This window comes from Amphibalanus amphitrite, unplaced genomic scaffold (genome assembly GCF_019059575.1).
Source record: "Amphibalanus amphitrite isolate SeventyFive unplaced genomic scaffold, NRLGWU_Aamphi_draft 000773F_arrow, whole genome shotgun sequence".
Lineage (NCBI taxonomy): Eukaryota > Metazoa > Arthropoda > Thecostraca > Balanomorpha > Balanidae > Amphibalanus > Amphibalanus amphitrite.
Genome location: NW_024882267.1, coordinates 166,886 through 186,504, shown reverse-complemented (window position 1 = coordinate 186,504; position 19,619 = coordinate 166,886). Strand labels below are relative to the sequence as shown.

The following is a 19,619-nucleotide window of genomic DNA, read 5'->3' as shown; positions in this document are numbered from 1 at the left end:
TTTGAAAATTTCTTATATTTTTCTCTTGAGAAAGAGGTAAAGCTTCGCTACGATCGGCCTTCCGATCGACCGAGAAGATTCGTAAAGTTAGTTCGTATCTTCACCATTTGCGATACAACTTGCGTATCTACTTAGCCTACGATGTGATGGATCCCTCCAATATCTGTTCCGATTCAACTTACGTTTGATCGCAACTGCGAGGTGCCTTGCGATCACATGGATCCCCCCAGCCGTCAACAATCGCGCTCTTGGCACGGCGTCGCCGGTTCAAGTCTCAGGAGGGACGTGCCGACGTGTCTGTCTGCCTGACTGTCTGTCTGTCTGTCTGTCTGTCTGTCTGTCTGTCTGTCTGTCTGTCTGTCTGTCTGTCTGTCTGTCTGTCTGCGTGCTTGTCTGTTTGTCTGACTTCCCTTGCAAACATTCTTCAATTGAAATTCAAAATAATTACCATTTCGAGTCCATTGCTTCGTGTTAAATCTTCCCTTTGACACAAACATCCCGACGTAACAGCAGCACAGATTTACGAAAATAAGTTGGCATGATGAGAGAAGTTGACATGGTGCAATGATACGTACTCCGTGCAGCATTGTTCAATCAGTTCAGCCTCAAGGTCCTTATGTGGCATGAATGTCGTAATTCACATGGCAGTACGTGGCCGATAGATTTGGAGCCTACAGTACCCGTTCAGTTCCACCATCAGACTTTCATCGAACGTAGTTCGAGCACCGATAAAATTGTGTGTGGAGAAGATGGCAAACAATGACATGGAGTGGTGTAGTTACATTACTATTTTCATTTGCATTGCATTGCACAATGCACACTCCACCAATATTTGCACGCTGCTCGCAGTTTATGCAATCATCCTTGATCAACACAACTTGTCGGCGGGCGCAACCATTTCTTTAAAACGTCCCAATATTTTCAAAAATTCATTCGCGCGTTCGGAGTATCGCCGGTGTGGCCAGTCCCCGGATCGTTCGACTTCATTTGTTTCCCTTTATTCGGCGTGCGGCGTTCTCCGGTAGGCGGGCGGCCGGAGCCGATGGTTCGGCAACACGCCCCGGCCGCGAAATTGTTTGGCGTGTCCTGCGTTCGGAACAAGTGAAGGCGGCGCCGGTCGGACCCTGTTCGTGACCGGCGTGCTGCGCGCCTCGCCCCTCATTGATTGGTGGGAGTCGGCTAACTTGGCCGAGCGCGAGACGCGAGCGCTGCTAGTGAACATACGACTGTTTTTACCGGCGGACTGAACTATCCTCGCGCGTGATAGAGAGAGAAGTAATTCGGCTCCGTCCAAAAGTTCGAATGAGAACAAGAAACAGTGGTTTTGTGCCGCACTGTGCGTCCATCGGAGTGGAATAATGATGTGAGCTTGTTCGACCGGGGCAGAGTAATGATCCACGGTTCGCCAAGGGATGATAGCGAATTGCCTGCGAACACGGGGATCACGTCCTGCATAGGCAGCGCGCACATTATCCCATGGCGCCAATTTGGCCTCGGCGAAAACGGCCGGCGTTCGGAGGGCGGACAGAAGTTTCGGAAAATCGACACACATCACCATAATTCTGAGCTGCGGTCGGTTTTGGGTGCTCGTGTGTCAGAGTTTGGACCATGAGCCGTCCGGAATCCATTTCCGTTTAGTTTCGACACGCTGCTGCGCCGCCGAGCACTGCTGTTCGCCGGCACAGCATCAGCCTCGTTTATCAGGGGCAGCGACTGACTATTGATAACGCACGGTCCCGGTTTAACTTTGGCTTTGAATGGTGGCGTGATCGGGGAGTTTTCCATTTCGCTGCCACCGCCAGGGTCGTGGTTTATGGAAATACCGGTGCACGGATTGGCCAGCTCAGGCTTTTCTAGTCGTGTCGATGAATCGCCGCCGCCAGAAAGCGAACTGTTTTGTGTGAAATTCGAATGCGATCAAATGAACGCATTCGTCACTGTCGACCCCGACTCTGCGCCGCCGACCGACCTGGCACGGCTGATCGTTGATCGATGACCTAAAGAATACAAAATGGTCAGCCTCGCCCAACGAAGAGGTGAAACCAACGGTCATCCCTTTTCAATCCAGGGTACAGACGAGCCACTCTTCCAACCTCCGTTCCCTCTAACCTTGCAGAGCACACAGCACACGTCGGTCACGGCTTCTGCAAACCGACACTGTTGTGAAATCGCCGGAATCCAGTCGGCCCCTCCGTCACATCCCCAGTCTGATCAAGTGTTTAGTTTCGACCGCCGTCGCGTCGTCCCGTTGGGGGAGGCACCGCCAGGCACCGTCGCTCGGGGCGGGGGCGGGGGCGGGGGCGGCACGAGTACCACGAGGGGATAATCGCCGCCCTATCGCCGACACGAGCTGCCCGGGTGTGTAGTTCGCTGAAGTGGTCCTCGGGGACCGAACTGATTACCCCCACCAGCGGTGTCCCTTTTGTATGCCGACACGCACCGCGTATCGAATGGATACACGGAGCGCCGCACGCCCCCAGCAACCCCTCGATAAATATGGCATCAGCTGCCAGGTCCCGTGGAGAGCAGCAACACCATCTTTCAGCACCATTCTTCCCGTCATGAGTGGCGCATTCAGGCGGTTTCCAGCGGTAAACACGAAGTGACGGCAGCGCTGAACGAGCTCTTCCGTCGACGACCGCTCCTCTCTGGCAGAGGAGGCGGACGGAGTGCACAGAGGAGTCCTTTGATGTGTCCCAAATTCATCCCGTCAGTCAGAGAGCTGGGCAGAGGGAGTGGCAGGTGGGGATGGGAGGGATGTATGAGGCAGAGAGCGGTGGCAGGGGAGAAAGAGTACGGTCAGAGAGAGAGAGAGAGGAGTGGGGTAACGGGAGAGGGAGGAGAGTTCAGAGCGGTGACATTTGGACAAGGATGATGGGGGAGGGGGGACTAACGAGAGCAGCGACGCGACAGAGCAATGGCAACTGAGAAGTGGCAGATGGAACTGAGTGCAGTGCCAGGGGAAATAACAGAAGGGAGAGGAATGCAGTGAGGGAGTGGCAGAGGAGTGCAGAGCAGCATCAGTCGGCCAGGCGCGATGACCTCTGATCAATGCAGACGCCGCCTGACGCGGCCGGCGGGCTCAGCAGCCAACTGAACAGTGCTAATGAGCTGATAGCGTGCCGCTAAACGGGCCCCGGTCATCGCCGGTAAGCGAGCCCGCCGTCCACCTCAGTGGCTCCGACCCCGCCCCCAGCCCACACAGTCTACCCCCCCCCCCCCCACAGTCCACCACCCCGCCCCGGTGAGGCTGACTGCACTGCGGCAGAGACGAGAGGAGAGGTGCAGATTTGAGAGACTGTCACGCAGCGTGAGGTTAGGGAGTACGAGAACAACGTGACAAAGGTAGCGCATTCGGAGAGGTTTGAAGGTTTTGAGGAATAAACGCAAAACAAACTAGCTAGCGAATTGGGCTACCGAACTAATTGGACGTCTTCAATACTTGGGTGAGAGACAACGCGACATCTTTTACCTATAGTGGGAAGTGGAAGGGAAACATGTCCAGGTAACAACAAACAAACCAGCAATCAAAGGAGACCGAAGGAGGCCAGATGCTTGCAGTATATCCCAAAGGAACTATACAATAAACATGCCAAAATCCAACGATATTTCGGACTCGGACCCAGTGACGCGTCACGTTGAATCCCAAATGCCTGATATATCACCTCATCCAGAGCCCACACTCATAGTTCATCCATGGAGTCGGGCAGTGAGTTAGCTCAATCCCTCTGTAATGACTCTCGTTATCTTCAAAGTGAGTGGTCAATCTAACGTTTACAAGATCTGAGCTCTGAGGCACCGACCTCTGGCGCCCTTTTGCCGACCTTTGGCGCGCTTTTGCTGACGCACTCTGTCATCTCATCACTATTGAAACGCGGTATCAGCTGGCGCGCTATTCCGAGAGTCTGAGTTGTGGTCGGGGTACGAGGTCGGTCTGTAGGTCTGCAGATCACCCCACATGGGACTGGTCGGGTGGGGTTGGGGTGGGGGGGGAGGGCTAACCGCTGCTCCCCGACCAATCGGTGAGTCATCGGTCAATCAGAGGTCAGCCGGAATTCATTTGAACTTTGTCCACCTGTCATCTGCCTAAGAAAAACCCTTCGACAGTTTTGCTGAGATTTGGGTGTTTCTTAGCTGAAGAGATACAGTTCTACCTCTTAGTGCTAAGCGAGCACAAAAAATACCAATAAATTCGAAAGACTTCGTGACTAAGCTAGGTTACCAAAACCCATGGGTCATTTATCAGAAACGAACGATAGGTCAAAGCAGAACTAGCCAGAGTGGAAGCTGTGACCAGCGGCCATCGTGGAACCGAACGTCACTTCCTATTTTATACGACCGTCTCTGAACTTCCAAGTTCCAGATGTCGTTTGTTCAGCGTTCTGCCGTGTCTTATCGATGAAACATCCCCTACAATAGAAACAACAGGCTTTTAGTTAAAAGGGAACAGAACTAACTTTACCATCACCTAAAAATAGAAACTATCAAAGAAACAGAGCGCTCCTCCCTCAATTATGACCCCAGAAGTTACGAGTGCCAGGTCCTTCAATTACGGACTCAGAAGTTACCTTAGTGCGGAGAAAAGCCCGGACCGCCTAACGTGGCCTTTTATTAGACCAGTGTGTACTATTCTGGGTGGGATGGGCACCTGTGTTCGCAGGCTTGGGTCGATCGAAGGTCAGTGTTGGCCCATCCACCGTCCACCGTCCACCGTCTACTGTCCACCGTCCACCGTCCACCGTCCACCGTCCACTGTCCCCCGTCCCCCGTCCACCATCCACCGTCCACCTTCCACCGCGCCGGGCCGCCGCCGGGGGACCGGCAGGGTTGCATGTCTGTCGTGATAATAAGCCATGACGCCCGGTGGGCTAATAATGATGACACCATGACTGACGTCTGGTCCGTTTCCGGTGACGCCCCAGGCACACCGATTGACATCAGCCACTTCACTGCTGCAAAACCGTCCGAACATAGTCGTACTCGCATTGAAAATCAGCGCCAGCAATGGCTCACGTGGTGTTCTATTCAGGGCTCTGCGATCCAGTTTAGCGGCTGCAAAATCCATGCTGATGCTACCTTGCGTCCAGTAAGTGAATGTCCACACAGCAGTAATGCATGGATGCAAAGCAAATAGGACATTAGCTGGTCCTTTGAGACACATTACCGTCATATTCGTCACACAGCACACGAATAAAATCGGGCCGGAAACGTGACCTGTGGGGCCGCTGAGGCCATTGGACGGATGAACGGCCGCTGCTGCACTAAATGTGCGTTGCTCAAACAGAGTCGATCTGATAGGCGTGTCGCTGCACCATTTAGTGGAGGGACGCTGTCGCCAAACGATCGCGACACAGACGACATGGTCCGTTCGTCGCTGTCGACGAGGTTGGATCGTCGTTGCCGACAAGGTTGGATCGTCGCAGTCGACGAGGCCGGCGCGATGCCGTCGACAAACGCGCCGCATTGGCGGCGAAGGCGTGCATCGATCGCCGGTAGCGGTGCCGGCGGCGCCGTACCTTCAGGACGCTGCTCCGATGTGGGCCCAGCAGAGCCCACTGTGAAACTGCACTCCAGCTCCGAAACGGCCCCGCGGAAGCCCGGTCGGCTCGTAGTCGTATACCAGTGGCTGGGGCAGACGTAACTATTTCCATGACGTGAAATTGCATGAAGCTTTTTGTGTAATCATGGTCTAATCAGAAGGTTAAACTTAAACCTCATTTTAAAAATAACGTAATTTAAATGTAGCGTAGCGTTCACGTAACTGACAACTTTTGACTTAATGCCACAGTGCATGAGGTGACGTTATAGGTAGTTTGGCGTGGCAGGTTTATAAAGGAAGCCTCTTGTATCTACGCCACTGCATTAACAATAGCAATAAATCTTACAGCTTTTGGTTACCAAAATATTAACGTTTACGAACCCGTAAACGGTTCAGACTGGCTCGTAGACAGAACGACCTGGCAGCTTGAACACAAACAATTAGTTATTAATTTCCCAAGGGCGCACGGCTCGCCCGAGGGAATAAAGCAGCTGGTTCACAGCTGAATAAATAGATATTTACTTCCAATTCCGTTCGGGCACCTGGCGGCAATCGTTGTTCGCACTCCTCTGGCCAGACTGAATAGATATTTACGTCCAACTCTGATCGAGAGCCATTGTGTCCGCACTCCCGCCCACACTCTTCAGCCAGTGGCGACGGGAGCAGTTTGTCGGGTCTGTCCGCCCGGCCCATCCACCCATCACCAAGTGACCCTTGCGGCTCGTGTCGGGGTGACGGATCGAGCCGACAGCACCCCATCCGTCACCGACCACAGTCGGCCGCTGCCGGAGCGCCGTGGAGATACTCCGAGCTACTCGGGGTACGGATTCACCGCGAGTGGCGCGGGTAAATGAATGGAGGGGAGCAGAATGTTGTATGGCAGCAAAAGCTGCACAGTCGTGACCATGTAAAGAAGGTGGAAGAGGGTGGCAAAGGCTTAACCCTCGCATGTGTAGGGGGGGGGGGTCGGATGGACCCCCCCATGGTTTTTCGCGAATAACTCGCGTAAAAAGCGGCCGATCGCGACGAAACTTTCCGTACCCTCGCATTGATCAATTTTACACCTACCCTGAAAATTTCATGACCCTGACCCAAATGACCTTTGACCTGTGACCTCTTTTCCGAGACCATGTTTGGCCGGAATCGCGATTTCGCGTATGTCGGCTCGCACTAGCCGCTTGTTTGCAAGCTTTTCGTGGTTTCAAACGTTCAAAATGTGATTTGATGTTACTCCCGTGTGTGTCAAGGTCACCTGAAGGTCAGGTCAGGTCATTGACCATTGGTGACCTCGGGTGACCTCGGGTCACTTTTTCGAGTTTTACATGTTTCTAGGCTAGTTTTTGGAGCTGAATTCGAATTTAGCAACCATTTGAACATTTACGAAGTAGTTTTGGTGACTTCGTAACATGTTACGAAGCTGTCAGAGGCGGTTGACACGTACTACGAATACCCGTCACGACGCCTACTGGTTGACCTGACCTGACCTGACCCGACCTGGTCTAAATGCTTCAAGACATCATCTGTGATCAAAACTAACACGATATTCGTGATCAGCACCCCGAAAAACCCCTTAGCAGCCACACTTTACGACTTTCTAACAGGTCCCGATTTTCCCGACTTTGGGTCATTGACCTGACCTGGAAGGTCAACCAATGACCTAGGACCTTAAAATCGGGTATCGTCGGCTTCCTCTCGTCACGGGCAACACGCTCGTTTTTTTCGCGAAGCTCTAGCTCGATCAGGGGCCAAACGGCAAGGGGGGGGGTCCAACCGACCCCCCCCCCCCCTACACATTAGAAGCTGGCAAACGCCGCACACATGCGAGGGTTAAAATCCTTGCTGAATGCAGCCATATACGACGAAATGTTGAAACGGGTAACAATAACATACAAACAGGGTGTGGAAGACAAACACAGAGTCCGAGCAGACAGACAGACAAGCAGAGAGGTGGTCACACAATCTGTCTGTCGATCAGCGGCGCGGAGATCGTCCTGAAAAAGCGGCACCGCTCCACCGGCCCCATTACCGCCAGTTCGGCTAATGACAGTGTTTTTGTCGGGCTGACACAGCCACTCTCCAGCGCTGTTCTCAGCCGGACCACCGGCCAGCACACCTAATTGGGAGCTTTTAGGTGCGCCGCGGGTCTGAAGCGCCGCCGACGGGCAGAGGGTGCAGGAGGGCCAGCTGATGTCACCGCACACACCTTATCCGGCGTCCGTAAACATGGTGCAAATGGTGAGTCCCGGCACAGGCGGATACTGGCCGGGCTCGTCGAACGTAAGACCCTCTATGTGAACTCTGCAGTCAACTGACCTTTCCCAGTAGACCTCCCATGCTGGCTGACCTTTCTCAGCTGACACTGCAGGTCGACCGATCCCATAGCCGATCGTGTGTAAAGTACAGCAAACGATAAATAAAAACACTATGGTGACGGCTGTGCTTCAGAAAACATCCGTCATTGGGACTGTGCCGTGTGCTGTGTTGAGTATAACTACCTAAAGGCCAGAGTGCAGAACCAGATTGGACCAGGACCACATTGATTAAATGTTATTCTCTGGGCCAGATAAGACCGGCGTGTTTTTCGTCACGAAATCACGGCCTGTCAGAGGCAGATGGCACATCAAGTTAGCTCGTCAACAGTTTGGTGAATGAAACCATCCATCCCACCAAGGGAGTGGAGCTCCCAAATGATTTGGCGAAGGAAACAACACTGGTTCTGCCTTGATAAACACATTTTGCGCCACATGAATTCGAGCGCCACCATCAACAGAAAGTGGGATGTCATCTGTTTATTTATATAGCTGACTAGTTCCAGGAAAGGTGGGTCACCTTATTAAATATTCAGCGCGAGCAAATAATTATCGGACACATCGGAGGCTACTTTCATCTTAATTGCTATAAATAAACAGCGAACACATACGAACATTGACGTCATAAGTTTCCCAATAAAATGGCCATCAAAGGGGTACTAGCCGCAGAATAGTGCATCATCCATCGGGTGATGCGGTCCTCAAAGAAATCACTGCGGCTGTTATATATAATTGGAGCGGACCGGGTGCCATATCAAATACGCAGTAGCCCGACGGCAATAAAAGGATTGGTATGCTTGTGCAGCTATAAAAAGCAACACAAGAAAATAGTGTACCTTTCTATCTCAAATGCAACACTTAAAAAGCAGGCCAATAAATCATTCACACCACCCAGTCAGCCACCTAACCACCGAGTGTCTGCAGTGCCTACCACCAGACCCTGATGACGTCACGAAACTCATTTCCACCGCCGCTGCGTTAATTACACCGCGCCACATTTGCATCATCTGTCACTTTCACAGCGCAGAAGCCGGTGCTTCAAAAACGTCGCAGCGGCGGTATCAAACACTCTGGATCAGTGGCTAAAAACACTAGACACCAACGTGAAGGGGTGGCTCGAAGGAGACAGAGAAGAGGAGAGAAAGAGGGAGTAAGAAAATGTAATTTCCGCGAAGAAGAGTTTGAGTCAATAAGGACGTTTTCAGATCGATCGGACCAAGTCGAACATTTTCATCGTGAATCGAAGTAGGTATCCCATGCAACTGACAACCTAATAAAAGACTTAATAATATGCTCAAGTCTGCGAAACATCGATAACAAAAAGCATGCAGTTCAAGGCCATATATACTTAGGTAGCGACACTGAGCGATTTGTTTACAGCCAGTTTCGATCCCGATGACGCAAATGTGTCGTCACGAGACAAAGCAATATGGCCACCTCTAATGAGAACCAAGTGCAATAAGTTCCCGGATGTAGACAGCACTGACGTCACCGGGATCGAAACCAACGACATCAGTACTGGACCTATGGCGAAGCAAAGTAGTGACATCCCCCTGATGCAGTTAAACTTTGCTCGCAACATAAAAAGGCCTAGTAGTAAAAAGAAAAAGAATCAGGAAACCAAACACGTGCATGTATCCCGTGCGGCTCCCGCTGCGCCAGGGACCGGTCATAAACTATGACGGTTGATGAATGAGCTCTTTGTCAACAAATGAAGTGTGCGTGTTACGCTAGGACATCCTACGAGCCGAACGGATGACTCAATAACTCAGCGGGAATGGTCAAACAATGACACTGACGACCTTGGTTGGCCTTCCATCAGCCCTGAAGAGCTCGGCGCAGTGGTTGACGATGATTTACCGCTGATGTCTCAAGAGGACCACGACACTCAACCAGGGATGCGGAGCCGTGGAAATTTCAAACGGCTCCGGCTCCGGCTCCGGCTCCGGAGAAAAAGATCGGCTCCGGCTCCGGCTCCGGCTCCGGGTGAAATGTTATGGCGGCTCCGGCTCCGGCTCCGGCTCCGAGTAAAATGGTCCGGCTCCGGCGGCTCCGGCTCCGGCGGCTCCGGCTCCGACTCAGTACATCCCCTATGCAATCAATCAAATACGGGTGGAAGAAAAATTGGATTGGTTATACGCGTTACCTTCTCTTGCCATGACCGGCTCACCGCGTCCCCGCGCAAACGCACCTCGGAGAGAACTGGCAGAACAAAGGACTAGGAAGCGATGGCATTGGAAACGCAGTCGCCGCGAATCGGAGTTCACTGAACCATCGTAAGCTGACACCCATCTCGGCTGCATTGGGGGGTGGGGGTGGGGGGGGGGGGGGTGGGGTGGGAAGAGACGGTGCTGGGAGTCGCAGTCCACTGCACTGGCTTCAAAACAATGGTCGTCACCTGATGACCGGTCCTCATGTTCTGGGGATGCAGTAGACGTGAGGGGGGGGGGAGGAGCAGACAGGAAGTTGATTGCGTACTGTGGGATACTGGGGATATTCAGCTTTTTCATGCACTTGATGGCCCATGACGTACTATTGGTCTCAAGATAAGGGCCCAGGCGACCTGTAGTTTTGATGCGGTGAATACCCTTACCCTCGCCACAACTCGGGCCGAGTGCACCCCTCCTCCCAGCCAGCGCCACCCCCACACGCATTGTGGCGAGGGTGAGGGTATTCACCGCATCAAAACTACAGGTCGCCTGGGCACTTATATTGAGACCAATAGTACGATATGTTTTACTGCCTTGTACTGTCAAACCGAACTAGGTCAATTATTTTTTTCCTCTTCAAAAAATAAAAAGGAGCCGGAGTCGCCCCCTTTTTTGGCGGCTCCGGCTCCAGCTCCGGCTCCGGGCTATATTGTTTCACGGCTCCGGCTCCGGCTCCGGCTCCGGGCAAAATATACCGGCTCCGGCGGCTCCGGCTCCGGCTCCGGCTCCGGCTCCGCATCCCTGGGAGTGATCTGGGCGGGACATGGACTTGAGACAGGGACGATACAGACCCCTTTGGGGTGGGGACACGACTGTCGTCCTGGGGAAGGGAAGAAGATCCGCTCTGGGGAGGGGCCGGACCCGTGGCAGCCCATTCAGACAGCGGGTGAAGTCAGCGAATCCACAGGTGGGAGGTCGGCGCCAGGCGCGGCTGTTGTCTGCCGCTGTTCCGGAACCTGACACAGCCGCGTCGGGCGCCAAGACAGGCCGGCCCAGGGCGGATACTGCCCAAGAGAGGCCGAGAGAGGCCAACAGAGGCAGACAGAGGTCGTCAAAGGCCCAGAGAGACCGACAGACCTGATCGAAATACAGCGCAAACCGTTGGCAAAGAGAAAATCGGACAAGACGGAACTGAATGATCAGACGGCCTGATTGACAGAATGCATGCAGCCCCATCGGTCAAACAAGACTCCACAGGTGGATAGACGTTCGGACAGAAGAGTAAATGCGAATTGACTTTGGTGAGCAGACAGGCAGACGGCAGTACAATACACCGACGCGAAGAGGCACTTGCGCTGGACAGACCTCGCCTACTTAACTTCAATAAACGGCGATACTAGATATTGACTAACAGCCCTGGAGTGGTCTAAACAGCCGAAAGTGCTTGATCAATCAACATGAAATGGAATCAATCAGACAGTAGCCAAAAAGGCGTCCCGAGATCGGATATATGATAGGTAGTAGGTACACAGGAAAAGAGTCAGCCTCATAGTCAGCCACTGCCAGACGTTGTGCGTTGAATGCCGAAAGGGTATACGAGACCTGACACCTGTACGCGCCACGACAGCTGCTAAAACAGTCCAGAGTCTGGCACTGTATCACCACTAACACACTGCCGTCCACACAGATGAGGATCTTTTTCATCTGCAAAAAAAAAAAGAACAGCGTTTCAGCAAGTGCAGCCGCAGCTGAGCCTTGTTTGCTGAGTCGGCCAGCATTTGGCCAAATCTATTTCATCTTGGCGTTCTCTAGCGTGGCGAGCTCCTACTATCTCATTAGCTAGCCGACATAACCCCGCGGTAAAACGCACAGGAGCGTGTTAGCTCCACATCCGGGAAACTCTGGAGGCAAATTAGCGTCGGGTGCATTTCTGGGCTGCTATCTGGCGGGTGGGCCGGCGCGGCGCGGTGGGACGCGGTGGCAAATGGCGGCTATTCCAGCCGTCTCGGCTGACCATTTGTTCTGCTGCCCGGCCGCGAGCCAGTGGCGATTTCGCCCCGCGCGAGCCACGATAAAAGTCGACGTGGCGGCGGAAACAAAGCGGTGGGCGTGTGGCACCCGTCTCAGTTGCCGCCGTTTGCCGCCGCTTTCCGCCGCCGGCTCGGTCGAAACCGCTGACGCCACCTCCCCCGAGCTTCGAGCTGAAGGCCCACAGAGGGCTGGGCGAGGGAGAGGGACGAGCGTCGAAAAGTACCAGAAATACGTACGACAGCGCCATATGGACGGATATTTTCCCACCTATCTCGCAGGAGCGGCAGAAAATCGTCTCGGAACAGCGCCAAAAAAGAGGAGCAGGTCGTATTTCCAAGCCAATGAATGGGCTCGTCGGAACCGCTAGATTCGTCGGTCTTCCACAAGGGTACCGATGCGCGGAAATCCTTTCCGCCCTGTTCAACATCACCGTTCTAGCCCGTGACGCACGTGTCACGTGGCATGATGACATCACCCCCAGTTCCAGCAAGGGCCCGTCACATTGAATGGCGACTTTTTCGGCGCATAGCGACCGGCGGACGTCGCCTCACCGTTAGCCTACGGTTCTTTGCATGGCCGGCGGACACCGGAGCTGGCAGCCGGCACTGGTTGCATCATCGGTCATCGGAAAACCACCGCCAAACCAAACGGCAGCTGGTGATCTCTGTGCTGTCCAGACGTGCGGCTGTGGCCCACTGAACTGCACAGCCGATCCCCAGTTTTGTCTATCCACGGCGCCAGACAAAACGACGCAGGTGTGTGAGATCGAGTTTGAGAGGGATCGTTCGCAGGAATTGCCGTCAGGCTAATCAATTTGGACGAGAAACGAGGTGAAATCAGAAGCTCCAGCCTGGAAAATTGCCGATTAATGATGTCAACTTTTCGGGTGTTCGAGTTTTCCTGTGTTTAGGTCAATGTAGGCTGATTAAATTTAATGTTGTTCCCTCTTCCCTGATAATGTTTCCTCGTGGAGTACGCCTGAACAACACGCGACATAGTGCGATGATTCAGGCGATTAGCATTGCAGGGAAAAATACGGTTGCAACAATGCATATTTGAGCGGCTTACAAAAGATGCTTATACAACATAGGTTTATTCGCTATGAAGATCAAAACAGCTCGCATAGCAACCCCAGTGTGGTGTGTTTGCCATTGGTAAGTACGGCTTGCCGGCTAACTTTATAAGGAACACACACTCAAAACTTTTTTACTACCTCCTGGAGGGTTCATTTTCATCAAACCAGCAAGATAAGAGTATATTGAAAGGGTAACTCTTTGCTACCATTATGTGCATAGTAACGGTACGTGGTTGATATGAACTTATTCGCCAGCGAAGAGTATTATTACCATGCAAATATCAATATTACTCTCGCGATCCAGAACATCACGAAAACTCTTTCCTTCTGGGTATCGTGACTCGTGTACAGATAGTCGTTTCATGCGTGGATCTTGTTTACCCTCGTGAAGATGATATTTGAAATGGAATCACTCAGCCAATCAGAAACGAGATCGGCCGTTTGCGGTTTGAAGGCCGCGCGCATCTGTCAGTTTTCGGCCGTTGGTCTCCGAGAGCGGATGTGAGCAGTGTCGGTGCCGCGCGGCGTGGCCGTTGGTGATTGTGCTTGTGTGCTGTTCATCGCCTATAGAGCCTCTGTGGACATTTTATTGTAAGTACCGATGTGCTAGAGCATTGCATGCCGTTGAGTGGTGCTAATTTGACCTGGTTAACAGGACCCCGTGCACGGCCACGTGGCCTAGGTTGTGAGTACGTACATTAATTTTGTTGTGATGCTACAAGTTTATGCATTTTGTTGGTGACTTTGAAAAAGCCTTGCACTGTAGTGAACCAGTCTCATTATCTCACGCAGACGGGCGACCACCCAGGAACGCCGTCGCTCTCTTCAAATATTGTGCGCTGTGCCTTATCCAATATGAGGGCGCTGAATGTCTTGTATTCACATTCAAAGTGCATTCAAGTTGTATCGTGGTGTTTATTTACCGCTTGTGCATTGCTGAACGCTTCGTATAAATTCGTATGCATAAGTGAAGAGTCTCACAATGTTCATGGCTGGTGTGCCCCTCGTATTGTTTGTACGGAAGCCAAATATACATTGTTGCTATTGAAGCATGTTTTTCAGTTGGTGAGCTCCGGTTAACGGAAGCTTCGTGAAGCTTCTGAAGCAAGCGTCTGTGAGTCTATTACCATCCTCTGGGGGGTTTACACTAAAGGAAAGAGTAAACATTACCATGTGACAAAGGGTAGGTCAGAAGAATATGCTCTCTGTAGGAGGGTAAAGCACAGAGTAGATGATGCGTTACTCCCTAGAAAAGGGTTCCGTTTAAGATTTACCCTTTCAAAGAGTGTAACCCAAAAAATGTTACACTCTAGACAAGAGTAAATCAAAAGAGTTTACCATTCAGAAGATGGTAAAAAACGTCTGTGTGTCATGTTACCCCTCCCTGGCGAGTTCATGAAAGAGTAAAATTTACCATCTGGAAGGTGGTAAAAAACGTCTGTGTGTCAAGCTACCATGCTATGGCGGGTTTACCCTTCAGGAAATGGTAAAAAAGTTTTCAGTGCAAATTGCGTGAAGTTGTAGACAATCCGTAAACAGATGTGACATCCATTGCATTGCTAGGTGTTCGTGATGTATGGATATAGCAACAAAGGACAAAAACAGAACTAAGACGATAATACATTAAATTTTTGCATCAGATTCAAACCTGACAAATGACACAGTGACAACGATCCCTGACAGCAACAAACAACTAACAAGTTTAACAGGAATTTGACCTCCTCTGGAAGCGTTTTCATAAAGAGTGCCTTTGTTCATTGAGAATGTCGTGTCGCGTTGAGCTTAAGCTCACGTATGTTCTGCTGAAACACTAGCACACAAATGTGTTCAGTGTTCACAGCAATGAAAAGAAAGCCTGGGTAGTGGTTAGCCCAGTACAAAGTTGACCTGTTATGCGACCCTTCAGTATTCACGTACAAATTACTAACTTTTGTTGGATGAATGCGAAATATTTAATGAAAGAAATTACACAAAACGTAATGAAATAAACTCGTGCTCAAACGACTCGCAAATATCTAAACTACACATGAAAAGCACAACAGTGCAATATTCCACACACGAAAGTACCAGCAATGAACACCTCCCCGCCGTTCAGTATCTAAGCTCCCCTGTTGACTGACCTTGCACGGCGCTGACCTGCAGGTGCAGCAGGTTTTTGACCTGGTCGGTGCTGTCGACCAGGCGCCGCCGGAACTCCCTGTGGACCACGTCTCGAATGCCGTGCTCCCAGTCCCGGGAGCAGCACGAGCCCGCCTGGCACACCTCACTGGATGCCCCTGAAAGAGAAGAGACGGGACGGGTCAGAAAACTGGGCACAAGTCAACGGGTGCTTCTGAAAAAGGGAACGACATCGGCCAGCAGAGAGGGACTGGGACATCTTGAGCACAGAGGCTGTCACAGAGACTTGACTTGTAAGAGACTGTCGAGCCCGAGGGGAATGTTTAAAATGAGGAGGACATGCAGGGACATTAACTTATTTAAATCACGTATAGAGGTGAAGATTATCGCTCAACCCTGTTAGTTCAACCCTGATATTGGGATCGGCCGACAACCCTGATATTTCACACACATGAACACATATACATACACGTGGTCAAATGCTTACGTAACCGCACAGGTTTACATTTCGCATGCTCCCACATCTTGTGTAGGCTGTCAGACAAGACAGCTGCTTTGCTAAAGAGGATGACGAAAAAATGATGACAGAGTGCATCTGCGAGCCGTTTTGAGACACCATCCAGAAATCAAAATACCAAGAATATCGTAACAAAACCACTGTTAGCACCATACAGCAAAAAGACTAATCGGTACTTCAACCTCGCAGCAGCATTATCATACTGTAAACTGCTTACATTAACACAAAAAAACTTGGTTCACAATAAAAATCCGCGGCCAGAGCCGCCCCATGGATGTGGTATGAAACATGGCGTCGCTCCAGCATGTCTCCAATCAACTTCGCCCTTTGACTACATCACATGCTGCCCTTGACTGCACCGAATGAGCCAGTCCAGCCGACTCCGGACCTGTCTCCCACTGCCCACCTCAACCAATCCCAGCTGAACCCGGAGTTTCGTCCCCACCAAACTATCGCCACAGAGCGCATGGCTCAGCATCATTTCTCATACCTCCGCCACTGCATTGAGCAGCCCCGGCGTCGCACCTCACTCACGGAGCGCACTTCGCATCCGTGACGCCATAATAGCATTCAATAACGTACGATGACACGGGAGAACGAATATGCCTGCTTTACATTCAAGGCCGGGTCGTCGAGAAGCGCTGTTTTGTCTCGCGCCGGCGCCAGGTCCGGGTCGACCCGAGGCTGGCAAGGGGGCGACCATAACGCCGGGTGTGGCCGGATCCTGCCACCCGTGCGCGCCAGACAAGATGCAGGGCTGCATTTTAATTCCAGACATTAGCTCTGATGTGTGTGTGTGGGAAGCGCTGCCGCAACGCTATCGGATAGACGAGCGGCGCTGAAGATGGATTTAAATGATGTTTGCCGGAGATGCCGATGGAATTTCAAGTGGGTGAACAATAACAGCGGAGGTAGCGTCACGTTTTGAGCGCCGGAAAGGCAGACAATGCGCGCTGCGCTCCCGTCGAGCTGAGTTTGTCCGTGGGCACCAAGAGAGGTCATGGCGCTTATCATGGGCTGTGCTGAGGCGCAAATGATTCACAGGGGCGCGGCTGACGTTTACGCGACACACCCACCCTCATACCTCCACCCCAGGGCTCCGCAAGTCCACAGTAAATCCCACACAGTGAGAGGGCGCAACAGTGCCACGTGGGGCTCCTCGCTGCAGCGACCGACCCATAACACACCGTTCACAGTCGATTACAGGCGCTCAAAGTCAGCATAGCCTCATGCAAATACTCGGCGGCAAATTTTCCACCACGGCATCAAACGCTCGCCGCCAGGGGCTGTTTAACCGTATTACATTTCCGAAACTGTCGCTATTTCTCGTGCAACCATTCGAAACAGCTAGAAGCAATATCATAAATCAGGTAGCCATCGGGCAATGGCATGGTCACATTGCATCAACTGCTGGGTCGGGCCGATCGTGGCTAGATGCAATAACCACCCCTGGAAAATAACGTGGCCGATAACACAGAAAGCAATCGACACGCCGGTGATGGCTGGGCCGCGCCCGAAGCTAACGTCAGAAAACCAGGTGCTTTGTTTGGTGAGTCATCGGGCTAGCTCGGAGTTTTCCGTGTCCGGACAGGTGATCTGCTGTGTGACCCAGACAAAGGATATGTCCTTTTTAGTTTTTACGCTTATAAGTCGTTCAACGGGATAACATATTTTGCGGTCACTTAACTCCCCGAAACACGCAAACACAGCACTTGCTTTGAACGAGTGTGGAAGCTTATTTTCTCTTTTTTTTTCGAAACATTTTTTTTTTCAACGGCTGATGAAATGCAGGATCGATGTCGGACTGGCTGCCTGGCTGTTTCGAGTGGGCAGCCCCCATCCACGTCGAGAACTTTTCCAATTCCGCTTTACTAGCAATTTGTCCGGCGGAAACAGCCCATGGGCCACGCTGTTTGGGAATGAAGCCGGGCAAGTTGGCCTCTGGAACAGCCTATTACGGTCTCTGCTGGTCCAACTGCACCCGAACATTTGAACACCGCTTTGACAGGATGATGGTGTAACATTGCGATCAACGGGTTCGCCGTTTGCTAATAGGGTCAGCAGCTATAAAACGACAAACTTCGTATTTAGTACGACAGAGAGCTGTTGTAAATTAGCATCAAACGGTGCTACTCTAACATGAAATCTTGTACCCTGACGTAAAACTACACTTTTATCTTTATGTCTTCCTAATGTAAAGCTTTTACATCAATTTAATGCAAAACAATAAAATGCCAAAGTAATGCGGAATACAACTGCCCCAAACTCTTCCGAATTCCACGAAGCCGCCGACTAAATTAGCCGGTCTGTCCCCCGGCTGAGCGGCTGGCTGTCAGTTAAATTGGGCTGTAGCTGCGGTCAGTGAATTAGTGAAACTCTCGGTTTGGGCTATCATTACTGCAGTCATTATCATCAAATCTAAGTTATGGAAAACACTTAGGCCATACCGGCGCACCATTAGTTGCGCTAACCATGCGATATTTACAATTGGCTTCCTCGGCAGCCATGATGGACAGGTTAATTAGAGAGCCGTAACAGAGCCACTAATAGGATAACCCAATCCACACACCCAAGTGCTAATTTGTGCTACTTGAAGCAGCCACCGATAGGATTGTTATGGACAATTGTCTTACGTGTAATAACAAGAAATCCAACATCATAACCAGCCATTTTGTATGATTGAATATCTGTGACACGGAACATCATGTAAATTCGATCTGTGGCAGTGGATATTGAAACTTAGTACGTCTATTAGGCTATTATTACGTGTACTTATCCAAAAACCATAAAACAAATCTGCTAACCCCAGTGTGTCCATTTTATACGGAACCATAAATAGGCCAATGACGGAGTTTAAAAGCCACTAATTAATTTTTCCCAAAACTTAACTGCCGATTTGTGTCTTGGATTGGGGCTGACTCGTCCTGGCGGCCCCTGGATCCATTACAAATACTAAGCATCGTGTGCCCCACGTCATGACCGGGCACAAAAACCATCGCTCTCCATGTAAGCATCCAAACTAACCGCTCGGTGTATGTGCCCTGTCGTGACCTGCCGTCGTTACGGCACTCAGTCTCCCAGAGCTCCGTGGCCGTTTCCAGTAATTGTCTGCACACCTGTCCCGACGTGCACAGCTCTCGCACTGAGCCGGAGACATTTGTAAGCGGAAATGACAGCCGGCACAGTGGAGGAAAAACGGTAGACCGAGAGTAGATCCGTCTGTTTTCGGCCGCTGACAGAGCTCGAGTCGCGAGGTGCAGTGTTCGCGGGGTGTCCATTGGGAGATCCCAGGTCAGTACGTGGGGACTGCGGAGGGAGGGGCGGCTGGCCTCGGGGACTGGCCAAAGGAGCACGAGTCCGGCTCCACAGACAATGCACGCAGTAATATCGGCGCAACACGCGATCAGTGAATCCCCACCGCTGCGGCCATCCGTCACTAGTCTATGGAGCCGGTCTCAAAACCATCAGAAGCGATCCGTTCATGTCAACAGGTAGAAGGCCCATTTCCGTCCAACATTCGTCGTGATTAATGATATCAATTTTGCTACGTACACCCTTCTCATCGCGATATTTTTAGTTACTGGCGCACATATACTCTACACTATACCCACATGACAATACCATCTTTGGTCGATGAAGCGTACGAGTATACTTGGTCCGCTTTCGGCGATTACATTCCAGCGCACCGACGAAGCCGGTCCTCGGACAATACCGATGGCTATAGCCGCGCGGCGCATCGCCATTCTCGTCGGGTGCGACGAGCCGACGCGTCGATAATCCAGACGACGTGAGCACCGTTTCGACAAGACAATGCACCATGCAGAAGTATTGGACACGCCGATATAGAAGTCCCCCTTCACCGTCGTGAGCAGCGTTCCGT

General features: G+C 51.7%; 1 protein-coding gene across 1 annotated transcript in view; it reads right to left on the bottom strand.

Annotated features, from left to right (window-relative positions):
* LOC122365929 (glypican-5-like) overlaps positions 1-19,619 on the bottom strand; it is a 117,526-nt gene that overhangs the window by 50,046 nt on the left and 47,861 nt on the right. The window contains exon 2 of the mRNA XM_043337579.1: positions 15,225-15,380. Coding sequence (XP_043193514.1) covers positions 15,225-15,380 — 156 coding nt within the window. The remainder of the gene's footprint in view (positions 1-15,224; positions 15,381-19,619) is intronic.